Source organism: Mchenga conophoros, linkage group LG3 (assembly GCF_057382185.1).
Source record: "Mchenga conophoros isolate Kocher_MC1m ecotype Shallow Benthic linkage group LG3, M_conophoros_male_GT1.1, whole genome shotgun sequence".
Lineage (NCBI taxonomy): Eukaryota > Metazoa > Chordata > Actinopteri > Cichliformes > Cichlidae > Mchenga > Mchenga conophoros.
The window spans coordinates 13,244,158-13,268,638 of NC_140528.1; the positions used below are offsets into that span (position 1 = coordinate 13,244,158).

The following is a 24,481-nucleotide window of genomic DNA, read 5'->3' on the forward strand; positions in this document are numbered from 1 at the left end:
AGAGGACGCAGCGTACGTGATGACGTCACAGCCCTTTACCTCCTTTACTGTCACTGTGATTAATATTTACACACGAGACACCTGCAGAGCTCTGACGCTAAGCTAGCACGCAGCATGCTAACGCTAAGCTAACGCTAAGCTAGCCACACAGCATGCTAACACTAAGATAAAGCTAAGCTAAAGCTAAGCTAACGCTAAGCTAACACTAAGCTAACGCTAAGAGTTCTTACAGACACGAGTTAAAAAGCTGCTTTTAGTGTGTGATCAGAGTCCAGGACTGAGAGCAGCAGCAGAGCTGATGGATGATGAATTACTGGATGGAAGAAGCTTCTCATTAGCAGTGAATCAGTGTGTGTGCAGTTCTCTGCAAACTCAGCAGGAAGAATTAGTGTGAAGCTTTAACTCTGCTGATCCTCTTTGAATCCTGGATCAGCTGAAAGGTTTAAAATGTTGTTCACACGTGTTGGACTGACTGAAGCTTCCAGTCACAGTGAATCAGTGTGTGTCAGTGAATGCATCGTGTGTGCTTCAGGCTCCATCTAGTGGACTGATAGCAGAGCAGCTGATGGCAGCTTCCTCTGCCTCACACTGCTGTCTGACTGCATCCAGCTGACACTGAGATGAAGCAGGAAAGAAGCAGCTGATATTTGGACAGCACACATGATGAAAGGAGGATTTCAGCTGATGTGCACATGAATGATTTGTGTTTCCTCTGCAGGTAGAAAGTGTGTGTGAGCTGATGTGAATTGAGCAGCATGGATCAGTGTGAGGACAGAGAGGAGGGAGTCCCTCCCTCTAAAAGCACTCTGTGTGGGGAACATGAGAGCCAGACCAAAGCTCAGAGGTGAGATGACCATCTCTAACTGTCCATGACTCTTCTCCATGTCACAGCTCAGCACTCACATCACTGCTGCATCATTATTCACAGGAACCAGCCTGGACCTCCACCCAGCTCTGTGTCCTTACAGAGTGACCGGTCTAAAGATGCTGGTATTGAGTTTAAATCAGGCGTGTGTCGTTCTGCAGAGAGGTAACGTGTGTGTAAATGTTGTTGTGACTCAGTGTGTGTGAATAAATCCTCCATCATGTTTAATGTCAGCTCTGTTTCACACACGTTCATATGTGCAGCGCTGTGTGTTGGAGTGTTTCCACAAACACAGCAGATACTCAGAGATGATTTTTAGGAAGAGGAGATGTTCTCAAACTCTCTGTCCTGAAACTCTTCACTCAGTCTGATCCCCACTTCCTGCTCCTCAGCAGTGCTGCTGTTTTCATCACCCAGGACAGAAATGAACTGAGCTGTTGTTTCCTCATCAGCTTCTTTCTGTCTGCTGAATCTGTAGTGAATCAAAGTGAAACGTGTGAACATGCAGCTGCTAATGATCCAGTTTGTTAGATGAACGTGTGAATGTTGCAGTGTGCTGTTAAACAGCAACTGTGACGTGTCCTGATCTGACAGTAGATCATGTTTGTGTTCTTGGTCACATGACACAGGTCAGCTGTTCACACAGAGTTCATCTTTATAGGCTGGACCAGTTTGGAATAATACTGGGAGTAATGGTTCTTATATGGAGCTTTTCTCCTCTGAGCAGTTTGATGCTCGCCTCATTCACACATTTATACGAGTGTGTTTCCTCTTTTCCTGTGAGTTTATATATCAATGATATCACACTGTTAGTGGCTCACACACTTTCATTAATCTCACCTTCAGTGTCACACAGACAGGATCTGATGAGCTTCTTGTTCCTATAATGAAGTGACTGATAAAGAAAGCTCCTTTCAAACATGAAGCAGCGATCCAGCTGCTGGTGGTGGCAGGCCGACCTCAGTGATGAATCTGCAGACAGCTGGATCAATGTGACAGATCAGGAGGAGTGCAGGATTCATCCAGAGGAGTTACTACACCTTACTGACTGTGCTGATCTCACAGTAGGGCTGCCACAAACGATTATTTTGATAGTCGACTAGTAACCGATTATTTTTGCGATTAGTTGACTAATCAGATCATCATCCACTGGACGTAAAACTACAGCTTATTGCACCAGCAGCATCTGCTCTTATATAACTATCATTAGCTTACAGCTTTAAGCTTTTAAGGTGCTAACTAAAAATAAAGACAAGATGATAGTTTATTCAATTTTAATGAAATTTGCAGATTGTTTCGGTGAAGTTTAATAAACTCCTTGCTATCTAAAATATAACAGGACACCGGAGTATAATCTCCAGCATCTCACACTTCTGATAATCAGCTGTCTGCTTGACGTTTAGTCAGCTGTGTAAAAACTATAACTTTAATCTCAGACAAACCGATTTACTCAGGAACAAATAAAATACTAAAAAAAAAAAAAAGCCAAACAATAACATTTTTAAGTTATCTAAGTGACTCATATATATTTAACCTGAGTAGCGAAAGACGGCGGTGGGTTTGAAAACAATTTGCCGGGAGTCCGGTGTTCTCACGGCACTAGCGACCTAGCCCCCGGCTAGCTATCGAGCTAGTGGGTATCAGACGTCTCCGAAAACGTCGGAGCGCTTTTGAAAATATGTGGTGTCCTGATAAACTGAGCAGATATTTGAGGTTTACACAGCTACATTCTCGCCTGAAAATATATTAAACGTTTATTTTGTGACCCAGAAAGAATAATAAGAGTAATATTAAAACTAACTAGCTGCTGCCATTGTTGGAAACTGCGCTGGGCCGCGCTATGAATTCTGGGACACAGCTGCTTCTTCTTCTTCTTCGGGTTTAACGGCAGCTGGCATCCTTGTACATGCAGTGCTGCCATCTTCTGTTTCAGTCCGTTATTACACTCTTAAATCCTGCTACTTATTCCTGCGTCTTTTGGGATCTTACAAAGCTTCAAACGACGCGTCGACTATTAAATTAGTCGTCGACGATTTTGATAGTCGACGTAATCGTGACTAGTCGACAAATCGTGGCAGCCCTATCTCACAGTGACAGCAAGTTTGTTCCACAGTGTTGATGCTGAAACAGTGAAACACAGTCCTGTGTTTGAACCCTGACCTTTGACCCTGTAACAGTCATTTTGTTGAGTCTGTGTTTCCACAGGCCCCGCTAGTTGAGAGACTTGTTCCTCATGAAGAACGAAAAACACGACAGAAAATCTTCAACCGGTCTTCAACTCGCTAACGAGGGAAGCTTTGGTCAGAACCAGGCTGTGGATCGGTTTTAAAGGGTTAAAAGTGTTTACGGGAATTTTTAACGGTTCTTTCAGAAGCACATACGTCAGACACAGGGAAGCAGCAACACTGACTGAACACAGCTTTTAGAGGCTAAATTCACATTTTAATAATGAAAGTGGCTTCGTGTGTGTGTCCATGGTTCCTCCACAGAGTGGACCAGCAGAGCTCAGAGGTTCCCAGTGGTCAGTCTGCCCAGCAGCATCAAACACAGCTGGACTCCATATTTATGGTCTGTACATGTGCAACAACTACTTTAATATTAATAATAATGCATTTATTTATAGGTCCCTTTCAGAACACCAAGGACTCTGTGGACTAAATGACCAAAAGAAACAAACTTTGAAATCAGACGGTGCAAATGTGATCACAGGGAAACGTTTTAAACATCGAGGCTTTAAACAGAAACCAAAGTGAAACAGTTTGTAGTCGAGATCAGTGGGGATGAAGCTGAATAACTGTTTCTTCAAAAACTTTGTAAATGACAAATATGATGGAAATTAGCAGCATTAGCACTTACTAATGATGTTAGTCGACACTCGGCTGTATTGAGACGACCACATTAGGTGGTCCTCAACTGTAATGGAAACCAGTGGATCCAGTCCAGTCGTGGCGACCTGTGGCGAGTCGATCTGAGCAGCTACTAATGGAAACGGGGCCATAGATGTGTTTGTGCTTAATAACAGTGAATCACAGGATTTTTACATTACTGTTAAAATCTCATGTTGTTTGTTAAAGTGTGCAGTTCAGGGTGTGTTACTAAAACACTTTCCAAAGACCCAGCCCCCATAAAAAGCAGCCAATCAGCTTCTAAGAGTTACACACCCACACATATCTATCAGGTTAACTCTGGTCTAACACACTTGGATTTAGCTTGAAGAGTGTTCCTGTACGAGGACTGAAAATGATTTAATAAGCAGCCAATGTCCAAAGAACAACTTTGACACACCTTCATAAAACCTGCAGAGCAAAGAAAAACTAGCTGAAAGTCTGGCTGCTCTTATGAAAAGTACAGAGAAATTATGGGTCGCTCAACACTTGTGCACAATATAAGAGTTTAAATAAATCTAAAGAATAACTCAAAGTCCTTCAGTCATACTGAGAAAGTCATCTACAGCTAACTATCCAAGTGGATTTGTTTAAGACAGCTCCATCTGCTGGTGGCCCTCTGCAGGTGCATGAAAGGGGCGTGTTTATATTGAAAGTAGTAGAGAAAGTAAACCCCACGGGAAGGAGGAGGACTCTCAGCAGCTTCCAGCTCATATTCAGACATTTGACTTCTCACTGAAAGCAGCAAGTTTGAGTGTCTGTACCTTAGTTAGAAGAGATAACATGTCAGTAGTAATTAGAGTTGATTGAGCAATGCTGTCCTTGTAATGTAGTTTATGATTTTTATGGACAAGTCCAGTTTTTCTGTAGAGCCTCTCAAGTTGGTGACAGCAGCAGTGGAAGTTCACGTGTAAACCAGAGCAGCAAATCAGGTCCAAATGTGTTGTTCACAGTGAGTGGGATCATCATTGGCTGCTATGTTAACCTCCTGCAGCAGGATGTCTTTGGTCAGAGAATGGATAGATCACGAAGTCATTGTTGAGTTTAGGGAGACAGTAGACAGTTGGAGGAGGTTCAGCCAGTTGACACACAGTAGATAAAATAACTGAAGGCAGGAGCAGACACCTGTATGACTTTCCACCTCTCACATAGATTATTGTCCCTGGGCAGCGCCACAGGGCTGGTAGATGTAAACAAAGCTGGAGGAGAGGATTGATTCATCTGAGAAAAGTCACAGAGTTGTGTCTTGATGCTCAATCATCCAGGTACGTAAATCCCAAAAAGCTTGATTCTGTTCATCTGGATGTTTTCAGTGGGAGAAACGTTTCATCATTATCAGGTGACTTCTTCAGTCTCAGCTGACTGCAGGTTTCAATCTCATAAACAGGACATTTGTATGACTGAAACCAGCCCACTGAAGGAACAATGGGCTGGGAGGTCAGTTCATTGATCATTGGTACGCATATTGTCAGGACCATTGATCAATGGTTGTTGATCAATGGTCATGAGTCCAGTTCACAGAGAGCTGGGGAATGGCTGCAATCACAGCATGTAAGATGGTGACAGTTGTACCCTTAGGCCCCTCCTCCATTCAGAGATGGTCTTTCCTTTTCACATAAATGGCCTCCTTGACTCCGCCCTCAAACCAGCGTTCACATTTACTCAGGACCTTCTTGATGTGAAGTTCTTCTGCTTCGCTGGCTGCTGTGTCTGTGGGGATGGTGTTTGTTCTGTGTTGTAGGGTCCTGATGACGCCCAGTTTGTGCCCCAGTGGATGATGAGAGTCAAACCTTAAATACTGATCTGTATGTGTAAACAGAGTGAACCTTTAAGACCAGTTGTCTGTACGATCAACTCAGTCACCTGAAACATCTCCAAGTTTCTGGCTTTGATCATCAACCTGTTGGTAGTTCAGCTCTGAACACCAGTGAAATGTTTCTCCCACTGAAATCACTGCATTCATATGAACAGCATCAACTTTTTGGGATCATGGAGTTGTGGACAAAGTCTCAGTTAATCAGATAAAGTCAAACCTATAATTGGTAAAGAGTTCGCGGATGATATGCCCCTTGATCGTAAAGAAGTGGATGTTGTGTGGACTAAAGTTCAGAGTGGTGGGTCATTCATAAATATTCTGTTCCAGCTGCTGGAGGACAACATCATCACTTTTGTGAAGAACGAGCTGAAGAAGATCCAGAAGGCTCTGAATCCAAATAAGCCCCAGTGCTTGGAGTTTCAGAGGGAGGATGATGAGCAGAGGAGAAACAGCAGAGAGGCATTTGTGAAGATCACAGTGGACTTCCTGAGGAGAATGAAGCAGGAGGAGCTGGCTGACCGTCTGCAGAGACGTAAGAGGATTTATCTAAAGATTTAAGCTGCTGGATAAATGAGAGACTTGTGACACCAGTGTGTTCAGTCATTTCTCAGTGGGTCAGAAATTGTCATCAGCATTTTGTAAAATGTGATTGTTAAAGTTGTATTTTTATTATTATTATTCAGAACTTCCAGCTGCAGTTTGTCATCGTAACCTTAAATCCACCCTGAAGAAGAAGTTCCAGTGTGTGTTTGAGGGCATCGCTAAAGCAGGAAACCCAACCCTCCTGAATCAGATCTACACAGAGCTCTACATCACAGAGGGAGGGACTGCAGAGGTCAATGATGAACATGAGGTCAGACAGATTGAAACAGCATCCAGGAAACCAGACAGACCTGAAACAACCATCAGACAAGAAGACATCTTTAAAGCCTCACCTGGCAGAGATGAACCAATCAGAACAGTGCTGACAAAGGGAGTGGCTGGCATTGGGAAAACAGTCTTAACACAGAAATACAGCCTGGACTGGGCTGAAGACAAAGCCAACCAGGACATCCAGTTCATATTTCCATTCACTTTCAGAGAGCTGAATGTGCTGAAAGAGGAAAAGTTCAGCTTGGTGGGACTTGTTCATCACTTCTTTACTGAAACCAAAGAAGCAGGAATCTGCAGCTTTGAAGACTTCCAGGTTGTGTTCATCTTTGATGGTCTGGATGAGTGTCGACTTCCTCTGGACTTCCACAAAACTACAATCCTAACTGACCCTAGAAAGTCCACCTCAGTGGATGTGCTGCTGATAAACCTCATCAGGGGGAAACTGCTTCCCTCTGCTCGCCTCTGGATAACCACACGACCTGCAGCAGCCAATCAGATCCCTCCTGTCTGTGTTGGCATGGTGACAGAGGTCAGAGGGTTCACTGACCCACAGAAGGAGGAGTACTTCAGGAAGAGATTCAGAGATGAGGAGCAGGCCAGCAGGATCATCTCCCACATCAAGACATCACGAAGCCTCCACATCATGTGTCACATCCCAGTCTTCTGCTGGATCACTGCTACAGTTCTGGAGGATGTGCTGGAAACCAGAGAGGGAGGACAGCTGCCCAAGACCCTAACTGAGATGTACATCCACTTCCTGGTGGTTCAGGCCAAAGTGAAGAAGGTCAAGTATGATGGAGGAGCTGAGACAGATCCACACTGGAGTCCAGAGAGCAGGAAGATGATGGAGTCTCTGGGAAAACTGGCTTTTGATCAGCTGCAGAAAGGAAACCTGATCTTCTATGAATCAGACCTGACAGAGTGTGGCATCGATATCAGAGCAGCCTCAGTGTACTCAGGAGTGTTCACACAGATCTTTAAAGAGGAGAGAGGACTGTACCAGGACAAGGTGTTCTGCTTCATCCATCTGAGTGTTCAGGAGTTTCTGGCTGCTCTTCATGTCCATCTGACCTTCATCAACTCTGGACTCAATCTGCTGGAACAACAACAAACAACCTCCAAGAAATCTAAATTATTTAACAAACTAAAACTTCAATCTCTCCACCAGAGTGCTGTGAACAAGGCCTTACAGAGTCCAAATGGACACCTGGACTTGTTCCTCCGCTTCCTCCTGGGTCTTTCACTGCAGACCAGTCAGACTCTCCTACGAGGTCTGCTGACACAGACAGGAAGTAGCTCACAGACCAATCAGGAAACAGTCCAGTACATCAAGAAGAAGCTCAGTGAGAATCTGTCTGCAGAAAAAAGCATCAATCTGATCCACTGTCTGAATGAACTGAATGATCGTTCTCTAGTGGAGGAGATCCAACAGTACATAACATTAGGACTTGTCTCCAATGGCAATCTGTCTCCTGCTCAGTGGTCAGCTCTGGTCTTCATCTTACTGTCATCAGAAGAAGATCTGGATGAGTTTGACCTGCAGAAATACTCTGCTTCAGAGGAGGCTCTTCTGAGGCTGCTGCCAGTGGTCAAAGCCTCCAACAAAGCTCTGTAAGTAAACATGTGATCAGGCTTTTATCTATAACATAAATAGTGTAATGTGTGATGGACCCTTAAAAACTTAAACATATTTATTTACATGATCATCAGCACTAAATACTAGGGGTGCAACGATACACAAAATTCACGGTTCGGTTCGGTTCGATACTTTGGTGTCACGGTTCGATATTTTTTCGATACAAAAAAAATGTTCATGCCTTTTTAATTTGTCATTTATTAAAATTATAAATATATATTTTAACTCAAAAGTACAGTTTTTAAATTTAACCCTAACCCTTGTGCGTGTTTTTTATTTTGACAGCGAATGCGCACCTGCGGACCACTTATGTGCAGCCCTGGTTATTTAGCTCGTCATATTGCAGCCACAGAAATTATTTTGTCCATGAAACCATAAAGCTGCACTTTCTTTTTGCCTTATAGTCTGATTTATCATAACTTCTCCTGCTGCTTTTACACACGCACTCACATAAGCTCAGCGATTCTCTGCGCGATCAACCTCTCACATGTTTAAGCTGCAGGAGATTTCACTTGTCATGTTTGCTTAGTAAGCTAACGATTAATAAGACGATGTCAGAGGAATTGGTGCACAAATTATCATCACTCACCAATCAGTACTGTCGCTCTCTATACACAGTTCGCACGATTGCAAAGTGAAAGCAAAAAAACAAGCGCAAATTCAAACGCGACTTCAATATGTCACATATTGACAGTGGCTCACCGATGCCAATGACATAATTACCCAGCTACATTTCTGAAAGAATGCAAAAGCATTGACATTTTTCCTACAATAGCCCGACGGGCAGGGAAGAGATAGATTTTGGTAGCCCGACTGAAAAAATCGCTAGCTCCGGGACGTCGGGCTAGCGATTTTGCGAGCCCTGTATCTGATTGAGGAATCACTCATATTTGGAAAAGAGAGTTTATTACAGAGAAATGTCTCTTTCCAAAATAAAAGCTATACTATCCGCTTCTTCTGGGCTATATTCTCAGCAGCATAAGGAGAATCATGTGCTAACAGCTGTCTAAATGACTCGGCTAAAGTTAGTAGCATGCTTGTTGTTTTTGTCTTTGCACTAGGATGATGTCGGCGTAAATGTGCAGTCATATTCGTTGTGTTCCCACTAGTGCTTTCAGGTTAATCTCGTTGAAATGACCTTAACGCCACAACACGGCAAATCTCCGTTAACGAGCTACCGCCGATCGCTCCGTGCATGGGGCTAGACGGCCAACACGTTAACGAGCTAACTGCGCTAACACACTAGTTCACACCAATGTAATTGAGCATTGCATGGCACATCCAACATACTGTTTTACTTTAGTCCATGACTCGCTTACCTTCAGGGTCATACGTCACATGAAAACCAAAATAATTCCAAACGCCAGATCTGAATGAGAGTGGGGGAGGTCCATGTTGCTGAGAGCTTAACTTCTGTCTCGCTAGCTTGCCCTGTGCTCTTCCTCCTGACTATGCTGTCTGTGTGGAGCGCTCAGTGGATCTGCGCTCGACAGTACAGCCTAGGCGGAGTAGTCGAACACAGATTCACTGAGCGCTCAACACAGACAGCATCGTCAGAAGGAAAATTGATAAAATAAATTACAAATGTTGTATTGTTCGATACATATGCGTACCGAACCGAAAGCACTGTATCGAACGGTTCAATATCGATACGAATATCGTTGCACCCCTACTAAATACAGTATATTATAGTTAATGTTTGATAGCAGCAGTAAATGTCAGTGTCTTAAACAAATCTGGGTGTCAGCTTTTATCAAAGTCATATCCAGAATCATCCTGTAAGTAAACTTTATTCATACAGCAGCTTTCACAGGTCAAAAATCACAAAGTGCTTTACAATAGAAACAGGCAATAAAAACATTAAACAGCAAACACTGAACATCATACAGCCTAAAACTAGTTAAAGGCCACTCTGAATACTAGAGTCTGAATAAATGAGTTAGTGGGACCAGTAACAGCCTTTAACTGGAAGATCTCAGATGTGAGAAGAGCTGTAGGATTGTAGAAAGTCAGAAATATAGACTGGGACTAAAAGTAAGGACTAAAACTTTAAATAAAGCCTAAAATGAACTGGTTACCAGTGTGAAGAGATTAAACTGGAGTAATGTCCAGTCTGTTTCATGTGCTGGTTAAAGCCTCGCAGCATCATTCTGTACTGACTGAAGATGTTCAAAGACTGTGATGGAGCCATAGGTGATCAACTCCCTCATTCCTCCTCTGGTCTTATTGCTCAGCTGAAGAGGAGTTCACTTCTATATGTTACAATCAGCATCACCAGTACAGCTCCAAGGATCTGCAGCTGCTGGCAGATTCAGTCATGCATGCTTGATTGTTTTTCAGTCTCTCAGGTCAGATGAAGTCATATTCTTTATGAATCAGCATAAGAAGTCAATAAAAATTCAAAGCAAATCAAGATGAGCGTTTATTCTTGTTTTAACAAATATATGAGCGAGAGGGACCTTTTTGGTCTAAAGTTATAATCATCTGCCACATTTCTAATCTCTTTACTACGTGGACTTTTAAAATATTTTCTGTTCCCCCAGACTGAGTCTCTGTAACTGGTCAGAGAGTTCATTTAACTTGTCATTTGATAACAGTTTGTTATTAAATTACAGTTTTTCAAATTGTGTTTTTATTTTGTTTTTTAGCCTGAGTGTCCCTGATCTCTCAGACAGAGGCTGTGAAGCTCTGTCCTCAGTTCTCAGCTCCCAGTCTTCTACACTGAGAGAGCTGGACTTAAGTAACAACAACCTGCAGGATCCAGCAGTGAGGTATCTTTCTGCAGGACTGAGAAGTCCACACTGCAAACTGAATACTCTGAGGTGAGATCAAGTTATGTTGTGCTTTTCATCAATTGACAGAATTAACCAATAAGAATCCACTAAATGGGAAAAAAGTCAGTTAAACTTCTGTAATAGTTTTATGATAATTTAATGAGCAGAGTTATTGATCAATATGTCAGCTACTTTGGTGCTAATGCACTGCCCGGCACATGGAGCCCAATTGGCATTTGCAATAGAATACCAGAATTGATTGACCATTGTCAGTTAACAAATGTCAGCGTCATCCATTTGTTGACTCTCAGTAAAAAAACAGGATTAATTGCTAAATCTAATAACTCTTTAGTGCACCCTCATTGCAACTTAACAACAGTGTTTGTTTAATGTTTATCTGTCATTTTTCAGACTGAGTCACTGTAAGCTCTCTGAGAGAGGCTATGAAGCTCTGTCCTCAGCTCTCAGCTCCCAGTCCTCTAGTCTGAGACAGCTGGACCTGAGTAACTCTGACCTGCAGGATTCAGGAGTGAAGCTTCTGTCTGCTGGAGTGAAGAGTCCACACTCTAAAATGGAAACTCTCAGGTCAGGATTTAAAATTTTCCAATGATGATCACGTTAAACCTGATTTCTATTACTGCATAAACAGGAAATTGATTTTTAAAAAAGTCTTAATGTAGAAATTAGTGTCTGGGGTTTTTAGTGATATTTGTTCACTTTCTGTCTTTCATTTGCAATGAAATGTCCCATCTGCTCCTGAGTCCAAAATCTTTATTTTAGCAGTGCTTCATCCACCAAACCTTCTAGTTCGATTCCTGTATTCTGAAGGTTTTTACAGAGCTGTTTGTTCAGATATCAGAATTTGATTTTCAGAAACATTTAGTAATAAAAATATGATCAATTGATTATTTCTGACTGAAAAGATGAAATATACAGGGAGTGCAGAATTATTAGGCAAATGAGTATTTTGTCCACATCATCCTCTTCATGCATGTTGTCTTACTCCAAGCTGTATATGCTCGAAAGCCTACTACCAATTAAGCATATTAGGTGATGTGAATCTCTGTAATGAGAAGGGGTGTGGTCTAATGACATCAACACCCTATATCAGGTGTGCATAATTATTAGGTAACGTCCTTTCCTTTGGCAAAATGGGTCAAAAGAAGGACTTGACAGGCTCAGAAAAGTCAAAAATAGTGAGATATCTTGCAGAGGGATGCAGCAGTCTCAAAATTGCAAAGCTTCTGAAGCGTGATCATCGAACAATCAAGCGTTTCATTCAAAATAGTCAACAGGGTCGCAAGAAGCGTGTGGAAAAACCAAGGAGCCAAATAACTGCCCAGGAACTGAGAAAAGTCAAGCGTGCCGCTGCCAAGATGCCACTTGCCACCAGTTTGGCCATATTTCAGAGCTGCAACATCACTGGAGTGCCCAAAAGCACAAGGTGTGCAATACTCAGAGACATGGCCAAGGTAAGAAAGGCTGAAAGACGACCACCACTGAACAAGACACACAAGCTGAAACGTCAAGACTGGGCCAAGAAATATCTCAAGACTGGTTTTTCTAAGGTTTTATGGACTGATGAAATGAAAGTGAGTCTTGATGGGCCAGATGGATGGGCCCGTGGCTGGATTGGTAAAGGGCAGAGAGCTCCAGTCCCACTCAGACGCCAGCAAGGTGGAGGTGGAGTACTGGTTTGGGCTGGTATCATCAAAGATGAGCTTGTGGGGCCTTTTCGGGTTGAGGATGGAGTCAAGCTCAACTCCCAGTCCTACTGCCAGTTTCTGGAAGACACCTTCTTCAAGCAGTGGTACAGGAAGAAGTCTGCATCCTTCAAGAAAAACATGATTTTCATGCAGGACAATGCTCCATCACACGCGTCCAAGTACTCCACAGCGTGGCTGCAAGAAAGGGTATAAAAGAAGAAAAACTAATGACATGGCCTCCTTGTTCACCTGATCTGAACCCCATTGAGAACCTGTGGTCCATCATCAAATGTGAGATTTACAAGGAGGGAAAACAGTACACCTCTCTGAACAGTGTCTGGGAGGCTGTGGTTGCTGCTGCACGCAATGTTGATGGTGAACAGATCAAAACACTGACAGAATCCATGGATGGCAGGCTTTTGAGTGTCCTTGCAAAGAAAGGTGGCTATATTGGTCGCTGATTTGTTTTTCTTTTGTTTTTGAATGTCAGAAATGTATATTTGTGAATGTGGAGATGTTATATTGGTGTCACTGGTAAAAATAAATCATTGAAATGGGTATATATTTGTTTTTTGTTAAGTTGCCTAATAATTCTGCACAGTAATAGTCACCTGCACACACAGATATCCCCCTAAAATAGCTAAAACTAAAAACAAACTAAAAACTACTTCCAAAAACATTCAGCTTTGATATTAATGAGTTTTTTGGGTTCATTGAGAACATGGTTGTTGTTCAATAATAAAATTATTCCTCAAAAATACAACTTGCCTAATAATTCTGCACTCCCTGTGTATTTGGTCAGTGATATGACTCATTGCCTCACTTAAATATAAAATGTAAACAAAAATTCAAAACAATAGATTAATACAAAACAGAGTTTGACTGTTGAGCTTAAAGTGAGCTTGAATGTTATTCACTTCCTGTTTTATTTTGGTAGTTATCATCACCTGGTTTTTACTTTTAATTCCTCCCCCAACATTGTCTACATTAGTTTCAGCTGTAGAAGGTTTTATTGACTGTTTGATTTGTCACTTTTTTTAACTATAATTGTTGACTTATAAACTATTGCTTAAAATGTATTTTCATTAAAATACCAAATAATTTATTACTTTATCATCTAATTAGATTATAATTCTGTAAATAAGAGTGATAGTGTGGCCTGTGTGGGTTGTCTTCAGGTTCTCTGCTTCCTCCCACAGTCCAAAAACATGCATGCTGGGTTAACTGGAGATGTGTGATTGTGAGCATAAATGTTTGTCTGTCTAGCTCTGTTTCTACCTGGCTACATCACCGTTACTGATGCTGAACCAATAACCTGGTCTGGATCAGGTTATGTTCAGTGTTTTTGTTTAAAATCAGCTGAAGTGCCTCATTTTCACTGATTCTTTCATTTACAGAAAGCTTTAAGTGAGATATAGATTCAGTCATATGTTACTAATATTACTTTTAACCTGAGTAGCGAAAGTCCGCGGTGATCTGAAAATGATGTGCCGGGAGTTGTGCCGTTCTCTGCGGCTTCAGTGACCCTCGAGCTCTCGACTAGCTGGGTAACAGACGTCGCCGAAAACGTCGAAGCACTTTTGCACTTTTGCACTTTTGCAAATATGCAATATCTTCATAAACCGAGCAGATATTTGAAGTTTACACACCCACATTCTCCCCTGAAAATATGTTAAAAGTTTATTTTGTGACCCAGGAAGATTAATAAGAGTAATTTTAAAACTTAGTAGCGGTCACCATTACTGGAAGCTGGAGTTTGGCTGGGCCGCACTATGAATTCTGGGATATGGTGGGCCACGAAGGACACACCCGACCCATCCTTCAAATTCGGGGAAAGGAGGACGCATTTGTCGGCTGCATTCGGAGGAATTTGGACAGCCTTCGGTGCGTCGCTGTGACGTAATCGGTCTACAAATGTGTCCTCAGGAGGATGCAGCCCATGAATTTGTACACACCGAGCCTGCGTGCTGGTAGCAACTTAGCCACAGCTCGGGTGTGGAGGAGAAGCTGAAAAAGAAGGTTTTCTAGTTTGTAAGGAGGAAAAAACTGAGAGGACTAAGTGAAAGAGAGGCTGGAGAGTAACACAGAGCAGCAATGAATGCTGCTCACACAGTTTAGACAGTTTAGCATCAAATGTTCGAGTGAGTTAGCTCCCAGCTAACTAGCAGAGCAGCAAACTAGCAGAGCAGCTAACTAGCAAACCAGCTAACTGCACCCACAAGCTGCGACTGCGTCTTTCTAACAAGAGCATCAGACACTCAGACTGGTTTTCTTTGTGGATGATGATGTATTCTCACACTGATCCTTCATGATGATGCTGTCATCCACCCACTGCTCCTGGTGTTGCCAATTCCTCAGTAAGGAAAATCGCTATTGGCTGTCCTAAAAGTTGCTGGAAGTCGCTGAATGACGTCATCGCCTAATTTGGATAAATGGTCATGCTAATGTAATTGTAACGTACGTTGTAGGAGAGAAAAATAACATCGTGGAAGAGACATAACGTGAGTAAAAAACGTCCTGGAATGCATTTAAATAAATAAATCATAGTTCTGTCTGTAACTATTACAACACTCTCACCACATTTGTTAACAATTCTCTCAACAAATGTGTTTTTCCTCGTTCTTTGTTATCCAGCTGCGACTTTAGGTATAAATGTGTCATAAACAGGATAAAGCAGTGCAGGTTCAATGTAATCAAACCTCAGACTGAGTTCAAAATCATCACCTGTCCCTGATACCACGTCAGCACCAGAACCATGATGTGTTTACTCACATTTAAAAAGGTGGAGGGCAGTGTGAATGGACTGTTGTCATTGGTCTGAATGTGCCTCTATAAACATGTGCTCTTCATTATTGATGTTTTCCTAATGAACAGAAAATGAGACTTAACAAAATCCTTCTGACTGTTGTTGGAGCAGGTTGGGTCCTGGGTTTGAGTCCCCCACTGAACCACAGGGGCTTCTAGCTTTGTTTCACAGTGTATAGAACAACAAATAAAACCAAATCACAAAAAACCACATTAAACTTTGAGGGTTGAACCAAGGATGAGGAAGCAGACTCGGCCCCAAACATCTGGATATATGGATGGTTACCAGAGCAACCACAGCAGTGTGCTCTCAGTATATTTAGTTGTATAAAGGTGTTTGTGGTGTGTTGCAGCTGAAGCAGCCTCATGTATGTTGACACAGGGAGAAAATAGTGTGAGGACACTGTTCACAGCAGTCACAGCTCGCTGCCTTCAACAGTCTCTTCCTTCCTTGTTTGGATGTCACTGATATCATCTTCTGCTCTCACACTGACCACCTGTTGGAGCTAACATGCTAACATGGAAGCAGCAGGTATGCCACCTGTGGCAGCTGAGGTCACGTGATCTGAGTGTTTGAACCAGACGTTGGAGCAGCGTTTCCAAACATCTGCACTTCAGAAGCTCCAAAGTGTGGAAATGTCACTGTGGAGCGTCTCATCACTATCTAAGAGATTTTCTTGCCTCTGCAAAGCGAAGCTTGCAAACAGCACCATAGTTTGTCAATCCCAACCAATCAGAGCGCTCCTTATGTCACGTCACATGACTCGTGTGTTTTCCTCTTTGATTAGCACCCAAAGAACTAAAGAAAGGCTAAAAGGATGTTCAGCCAATCAAATCCCTCCTAGCAACAGGAAGTCTAGAGAGGAAATGGAGCAGAGAAGGAGAATCACCAGTTTAAATGTCTGAGTTTTAAACTGGTGACCCTCTAAAGAGGCTTTTATTGACTCTTTCTGTTTTCTTTACAGCTTTTTTTCACCATTTAAACTGTTTAATATCAGATTTAGAAATAACTTTTGGACAGTTTTTCTACATTTGCACTAAAATGTGACATAAATAATGACTTTCTGACTTTACGTTGGACTAATCTAACGACTCAGCCTGGCTATGTTGGACTGGGTGTGGCAGCAGCTCCCAGTTTGAGTTCAGGAGACAGACACTCTCTCTACTTTGAAGATCAGCTTCAAACTTTCCTTTTTGATAAAGCTTATAGTTCGAGCTGGATCAGGTGACCCTGAACCATCCCTTAGTTATGCTGCTATAGGCTCAGGCTGTTGGTGGACTTCCCATGACGCTCTGCTTTCTTCTCCCCTCTTTTCACCCCTGATGCTTTTATATGTCACTACTACGTGTCCTTAACTTTTGTCTCTCTGTTTTGTTCTTGTCTCTCTGAGCTCATCTCTTCTCTTTCCCCTCACCCTGCAACCAGTCATGGTAGATGCTCCTCCTGGAGCCTGTTTTCACTGGGAGGATCTTTGTGTCAAAGGGAGTTCTTCTTCCCACCATCACCAAGTGCTGCTCACAGTGGATTGTGTCGCGAAATCTATCAATGTAGAGCAGTGAGACAAACCACGGAGGCCCCAGAGAAGTGCAATCAACTCGACATAAGCACAAATATGCAATGTGTATGAAATACTTCTGACCGTACTTGTAATAAAAGTTAACATAATGGAAGGATCCTCAAATGAACATGTTCAATAGACAACTTTAATGCAATATCAATACTGTGAGAAATATTATTAGATGGAATAATGCTGTAAAGAACATTATTAATGCAGTTATAATGATGCAGATTATATGGCAGCAATAAAAGAATTTCTGTATCTCCACAATTGTCTGATGTTTGGGGCTTTCTCTCTAATATTGGAGGCGGTTACCTTACACTGTTAAACAGCTTCAGATGACTGTTGTTGTCCGTTGGGTATTGTCACTTTTAAATAAAGTTACATTGAATGGATGTAAATGGATAGATGTTATTGTGACAAAGAGAAAACGGTTGTTGACAGATTGATTGTTGTTTTGTGTGTCTGCAGTCTGTCAGGCTGTCTGATCACAGAGGAAGGCTGTACTTCTCTGGCCTCAGCTCTGAGCTCCAACCCCTCCCATCTGAGACAGCTGGACCTGAGCTACAATCATCCAGGTCCCTCAGGAATGAAGCTGCTGTCGGCTGGACTGAAGGATCCAGGCTGGAGACTGGACACTCTTAGGTATGGAGAGAATGTCTGATAGAGGAGGAAGAGCTGGAAACATTTCCTGTGTCCTTCACTCACTTCCTGTTTGTTTCCTGCAGATGACACATGAACAATCACACATGCAGGAATATTTTCAGGGACAGACACACTAGTCTAGCTGGATAGTACATGGATATTTATGTAGGGGTCTCCAAGGAGTCTGTTTGCAGGAACATCTAGGTCACAGGTGTACCTGAGATAGATACCAGTGTACCTAATAAAGTGTGAGCTAACATTTGGAAATGGAAGCTTAAATAATGACAAACTGTACATTCACAGCTGAATTCACAATAAATTTGTTCTCAAGTGCACATTTTTCTGTTATTGTTCTCAAACAACAGAATGAGAATGAAATATTGATTCTAACAGGGCCCATAAACTTTACTAACTAAACATTACTGTGAGCAGCTCCTCCATCACTTCAAAACTGTCATCAACACCACGGACATACATTGGGAGCTGGGCAGTGTCGGTGATGTCTGTGGTCTCATCAAGAGCGACTGAGTATACACTGAAACATTTGGCTTTCTCACACAGTTGGTCATAAATGTCACTTGACAGGTCAGAAATGCGATCTGCTGCGGTGTTGGCAGAAAGGCTGATGTTGCTAAACTGACCTTTCTTTCCCGGACAGACTATATTTGCAGCCTGCAATATGCACTTTTAGACAAATGCACCTTCTGTGAATGGCTTCCCTGCTTTAGCAATCATCTCACTAACCACGTGGCTCCGACTGCTGCATTATTCTCTTTGGTTGCTTTCTTGGAGAAATCTTGCTGCCTCAGTAGATCTGTTTTAAGACTGGCAACCCGGTTCGCTCTCTCGTCTCCCTGGTATTTTGCATCCAGCTCAGCATGTCTAGTTGTGTAATGACGTTTCAAATTGTATTCCTTGTGCAGCGCAACTTTCTCTGTGCAAATAAGACAGGTCGGGGTGCCCCTGTGCTCAACAAAGAAATATTGCATTTCCCACTTTTCCTGAAATTGTCGGTGCTCATCACCAACCTTTCTCTTCACCGCAGGCTTTGAAAAAGACATGTTTGGGGCTATGTGACATTTATAATTCTACTTGGTGTCACTGTCGCATTGAAGTTTCAATCAAGCGTTTAGCCGACGGACGGGGAACGTCTCAACGCGTAGAGAACGTCATCTCTGCTTCTTTTTCTTGCAACCGTAGCACGGCGATCGGCAGATAAAAAGCCGGTAGCAGTCTCCTTTGTTTTTACGCTCGATGTTCATGTCTTTCATGACGACACGAACACCGTGGCGTTTGCAGATGGTAGAAAGTGCAGGGATAGCGAGCGCAAAAAAGGCGACTGCTCACGGCGCCGGGCTGTTGTTACAGGAGAAAGAAGCGGAAATGACACCGTGACATATAACAAATAACATCAGCTGTTTCTGATGTTAGTTGTTTTGACTGCTTTTACATTATATTGAAATATATGTAATGTTCATGTTTGCTGCAATGCAAACGCAGTGATGCAAATAAAAACATGGAGCCACAAATTACGGTGCGACCCTATAATTAGTCCGGGTTACCGGGGACTGTTGTTGCCGATGAACAGGTGTCGCTATGTGACTGCAGACTAAATTGGGCTGCATTGAGTTCATGACTTTTCTTTTATCCCGCCGCCTACGCATCACTGTGAGAGTTAATATGAGATCTCTCTCTGTGGAAAAATAACTTTTAAATCCCACTGACGTGTGTATAAATCTATATACGTATAATGTCCTGCTGGGCAGCAACTTAAAAAAACAACTTTTTTTGAAGTGTTGTGAACGCAGCGCGCTGGGGCGAATGTCGGCGTTTGCCCAATAGAAAGGAGGAAGCCAGCCAGGCACAGGAAAGAAAGAAACACTCCAGGGCAACGCTGCTGGAACTTTGACTCATTGACAAATGTTTCCCTGCTTGCATCAAGCCCGGCTGGTGTCCCCTGAGATCCATATCCCACCCTGATTGGTGGGTTAATTCAGCTCCGCCCACAACACTGTAAAGTGTCATACATTATCAAACTAACATTACATTTTCATATTAAGGTGGGGCCAAAAACTATCGTCCTGCGGGCCGCAATTGGCCCGCGGGCCACGAGTTTGAGACCCCTGGTGTAGGAGGACACCTACTCTGTGTCTGGTTAAGTATAAGAGCCCTTTGTTAGGGGGACCGCTGGACTCTTAGCACCAGCTTTGGGGTCACAGGGTCACATCTGGAACACACACACACACACACACACACACACACACACACACACACACACACACACACACACACAGACACACACACACACACACACACTATGCACAGACTGGTACTCTTTGTTCATACCTGTGTAAGACGTCATAATGAACTTGTGCATATTCATGTAAGCTCAATAAAGAGCAGTGTTACGAGGGAGCAGACGAGAGCGACTGAGGTCAAGTGAAGGAACGGCGCTGTCACAGTTCTCTCCCTCATCAATTGTCTGGTTCCAGCGGTGGGTCTGTGCTAGACGACCCATCACCAGCTTTTTCCACTGGTTACCAGTACGTGGTAGAATCCACTTCCAGATCTGGTTGTCTTTAAATCTGTGAATGGATTGGCTCCATCTTATCTCTCTTTAACAAAAGAATCCAAGTGGAGCCCTCAGGTCTGCAGATAAGCAGCTTCTGACCAGAACTAGACGTAAAAACAGAGGTGAGCTTTATCGATGGCTGCAGCCAAACTCTGGAACAGTCGCCCTTCACATCAGGTCGTCACCAACACTGGACATTTTTAAAAGCCGCTTGGAAACACATTTGTACTCTGTAGCTTTCAATCCTGACCAGTCTTTATAGTCATTACTGTGTATGTTTCCTATTTTCTCTCTACTCTGTGCAGCACTTTGGCTCAAGCTGTTTTTAAATGTGCTGATAAATAAATGTAGATTTCTTTGAATAAAACAGTGGAGCCGAGCTTTGAGCTCAGTGTGTAACAGTGTGTGTGTGAGAGCCATGTAATGTCCATGTGTGCATGCTGACTGTGCTGCTCTGACCCCCCTCCTCCTTTCAGGGTGGAGCCTGCTGGAGTCCGATGGTTGAGACCAGGTCTGAGGAAGTGTAAGTGTGTTTTTAATGGGATTCATGAAAACAAAGCAGCACACATTCAACCATCTTCATCATGTCAGGAGTCATCATCAAAGTGTCAATCAATGAACAGATGATGGATCAATAACTGCAGCTGGATTGTGTTTGTTCTCTCCATCAGATTCCTGTCAACTCACAATCGACACAAACACAGTGAACACAAAGCTCCAACTGTCTGACAACAACAGGAAGGTGACACATGTGGAGGAGGTTCAGTCATATCCTGATCATCCAGACAGATTTGATGTTCGTCCTCAGCTGCTGTGTAGAAATGGTCTGACTGGTCGCTGTTACTGGGAGGTCGAGTGGAGAGGATATGTTTATATATCAGTGAGTTACAGAAGAATCGGAAGGAAAGGAGGCAGTGATGACTGTGTGTTTGGAGACAATGATCAGTCCTGGAGTCTGATCTGCTCTGATGGTGGTCCTCATTCTGTCAGACACAATATGATAAAAACATCCATCTCCTCCTCCTCCTCCTCCTCCTCTGTCTCTAACAGAGCAGCAGTGTATGTGGACTGTCCTGCTGGCACTCTGTCCTTCTACAGAGTCTCCTCTGACACTCTGATCCACCTCCACACCTTCAACACCACATTCACTCAAACTCTTTATCCTGGGTTCAGTTCCTTCTCTCCTGGTTCCTCAGTGTCCCTGTGCTGAGTGGAGTGTAAAGAGTGTCTCCTGTTACAGAAACACTCTGACTGTTGAACAGATAGTTCAGTCTGTACATGTCTGTCTCTTTCACTCACAAACACGTTTTCAGATTCATGGATTCAATCAGTTGATGTTTGAAACTCTTCTAAATGATTCCTTGTAAACTTCTTCCTCTTCAGTCACAAACAAACAGGAAGTGATGTCACATGTGTTCCTGTCCACACAGCAGAATGAGTCTATTGCTGACAGTGATGTACAAACAGAGTGAGCATTTCTGAGGCCCAAAATAAACTGAGTAGTTCACTGAATGAACAATGGACTGTGAGCTCAGTTCCTTCATCATTAGTATGGATTATATATGTATATGTATTATATTAGTATCATATATATCAGGTGCTGCTGCTTTCAGTCATTGTGCAAATGTGCTGTTTGTAAGCTTGTAAAGCTGCAGTCAGCTGAGACTGAAGAAGTCACCTGATCAGTGAGCAAACGTTTCTGAAAACGTCCAGATGAACAGAATCAACCTTTTGGGATCAGCCAGCAATGCAGCATCATTGTTGTTCAGCTTCAGAGGTTTGCAGGAATGAACTGATGACCAGAAACAGCTGCAAAGTCCAAGAAAATACCAGCTGGAGTTCAGCTGCATTTGAAGAAGTCAAAGAAAAGTAAGGATGGCAAAGGGCGACGTTTTCTTCCAAAGAGCTGCAAACATGGTCGACGCCTCATTAGAAGAATCATCTGGACATTTGTGAGGAACTCTGACCAAGAAAGCAACGTCACACAGATCCAACAGACAGTTTCCATGACTGCAAGTGTTGAGTGGAAAAATGCTACATTGCATTATTGCATCCTCTCACCACAGGAGGCGCTGTTGGCACCACTGATTGCTGATCAGCTGTTCTCTGATGATCTGATTGATACTGTGAATAACGGGACTCACTGAACTCTGTGACACAGTGAAGATTACAGAGTTTAACTTCACCCTTTAAGACTGACCACAGAACCAAGTCCGCCAGAGCTTTTGTTATATTTTTACATGCTGTGGAGCCATTTGTGGGAGCATTTCAAGTTGCTATACATCAATACAACTGTTATAGCCCTAATTTTAATAATATGTATGCATTAAGTCCATAGTAACTACATAAACTGCAAAAAAAACCTCTGCTCATCCATCTCTGTGTGTATCAGGATACATTTGGTTCATAATACACAGAAAAATCAGAGTTATTACCTGTAATAAATGTGAAAGATTCCTGCAGTGATAACCAGGCAGGACTGAAACACATCCAAGCTGTCACCACGGTAACAGCACCGCCCATCCACAGGTGAGGGGAGGAGCAAAAAGAGGGACTTTGACCATTTTATACTAAAAACACTCAACTAATGTTTCTAATATGAAACAAATAAGCCCACATTAATGTCAGCGTTTATTAAATAATAATAATGATGATTTCCTCCTGATCTCATTTCCACAGCAGAGAAAACTGTGGTGTATATTGAGGTGGAGGGTGTGGTCTGTGGCTCAGGTGTAGAGTGAGGGTGGGGTGCACCACAGCAGCATGCTGGGACTGCTGAGGGTGGAGGAGGGAGTGATGATGACATCAGAGCTGCAGCACAGAGACCAGTGAACACACAGTCTGTTCATCTTTGCATAGATACAATATACAGCACAATATTGAATGACAGACACGCTGTGGGAGCTTCCACAGATACACTGACGTCAGCATCCAGAGTCCTCCTGCTGCTTCCCCCTCAGAGCCCCGTGATCAGCACCAACACATTCAGTTAGATGACAGAGTCCAGCTGCAGCTAGAATCAGCTCCCCTCTGTGAACAACAGCACAGCGTCAGTGTTTCACACTCAGTGAAAGGAGGAAACAGCAGAAGAACACCATGTGTGCTACGTTTCCCAGGACACACTACAAACTGCACAAATACAGAGCAGCACGTGGAAGGACCTGGAGCTGCATTTACAGAGCTGCAGACAGCGTGATGTCCTGTATGGACAGGTGGAAGGAACCAAGTCCTCAGCTGGAACACTCGTGTTTGTCCACAGACAGGAAACACAGCAGGAAACTTCCTCACAGAAGTGCAGCTCATGGATAACACACTTCCTGTCAGTCAGAATGAGGCTGCAGCCAAACACAGAAAGGTGTTTTTGTCCAGATGAGCCCAGAGAAGAAACACGAGTGTTCACAGACATCAGAAGCTCAGAGAGGTGAAACATGAGGTTGGAGTCCTCGTCAGCATCCAGAAGAGCTGCTGTGAAACCCTGAGTACTCATGACAGACTCTGATGGCACAAACACATCATGATTCAAACAGAAAGACAAACATGGAGCTCCTGATCCTCCTGCATGAGAACAAGCTGACATGAGCGCTGTGTCTGAGAGTGTCTCCCTGTCACAGTGACAATAACACAGCTGCTGCTCACAGTCATTAAACTGACCTGAGGTCAGCTGTGCTCCTTACATATGAACCATGTGACCTCACATCAGTGCTGTGGATGACTGTAGTCATAGAAGAGTAGAGCTGTAGCAGGTGGTGTGAGGAGGTGGTGGTGTATTCTAGTTAACGCAGTACTGAAACACTCCAGCAGAGGGCGCTGTTAAGTCCTTATTGTAACACAGTTACTGTGTGCAGTTAGACTTCATACATAATCTGCACTTATTTCCATCAGACATGCTGTCAGGAAATGATTGGTTTCTATTGATTCTACTTCCTGTTGACTCGTTTGATGACAGTGAAACAATCACAGCTGATTGTGTGATGATGTAAACTGTCACTGTTACATTCAGTGTGTGTGACATAATGTTAGTGCAGGCTGATAACAGCCTGGTTCTGTTAGAAACACATGAACGTGTCCATAGATCAGTGTGTGTTTAACATGAGAGCTTCAGCCCTGCTGATGTGTTAAATAAAGACATGCAGGAAAACTGATGAGACTCTGAAATAACTCTTTATATTTATAATGTAACTCTGCATCAAAAGAACAACAAAGGATCCCAGACAGGTTTCTGTGAACAAAGACCATTCTGATGTTTCTGTGTTTCTAACACTTTGACATTATTAGTAAACAGACTGCAGTGAGCAGCATTTATAAAGAGCTTCTATATAAAGATATGACAGCTGTTTGACAAGTT

General features: G+C 42.9%; 1 protein-coding gene across 1 annotated transcript; it reads left to right on the top strand.

Annotated features, from left to right (window-relative positions):
* The first annotated feature begins 436 nt into the window (after window positions 1–436).
* Window positions 437–24,197, top strand: LOC146577318 (protein NLRC3-like). The gene is made up of 10 exons (XM_085252785.1): window positions 437–844; window positions 929–1,030; window positions 3,355–3,433; window positions 5,894–6,098; window positions 6,250–8,050; window positions 10,724–10,897; window positions 11,261–11,434; window positions 17,391–17,564; window positions 20,613–20,659; window positions 20,808–24,197. Exons 1-10 carry the CDS (start codon window positions 756–758, stop codon window positions 21,344–21,346), a joined length of 3,384 nt encoding a protein of 1,127 aa, XP_085108911.1. The 5' UTR covers window positions 437–755; the 3' UTR covers window positions 21,347–24,197.
* Window positions 24,198–24,481: the final 284 nt, after the last annotated feature.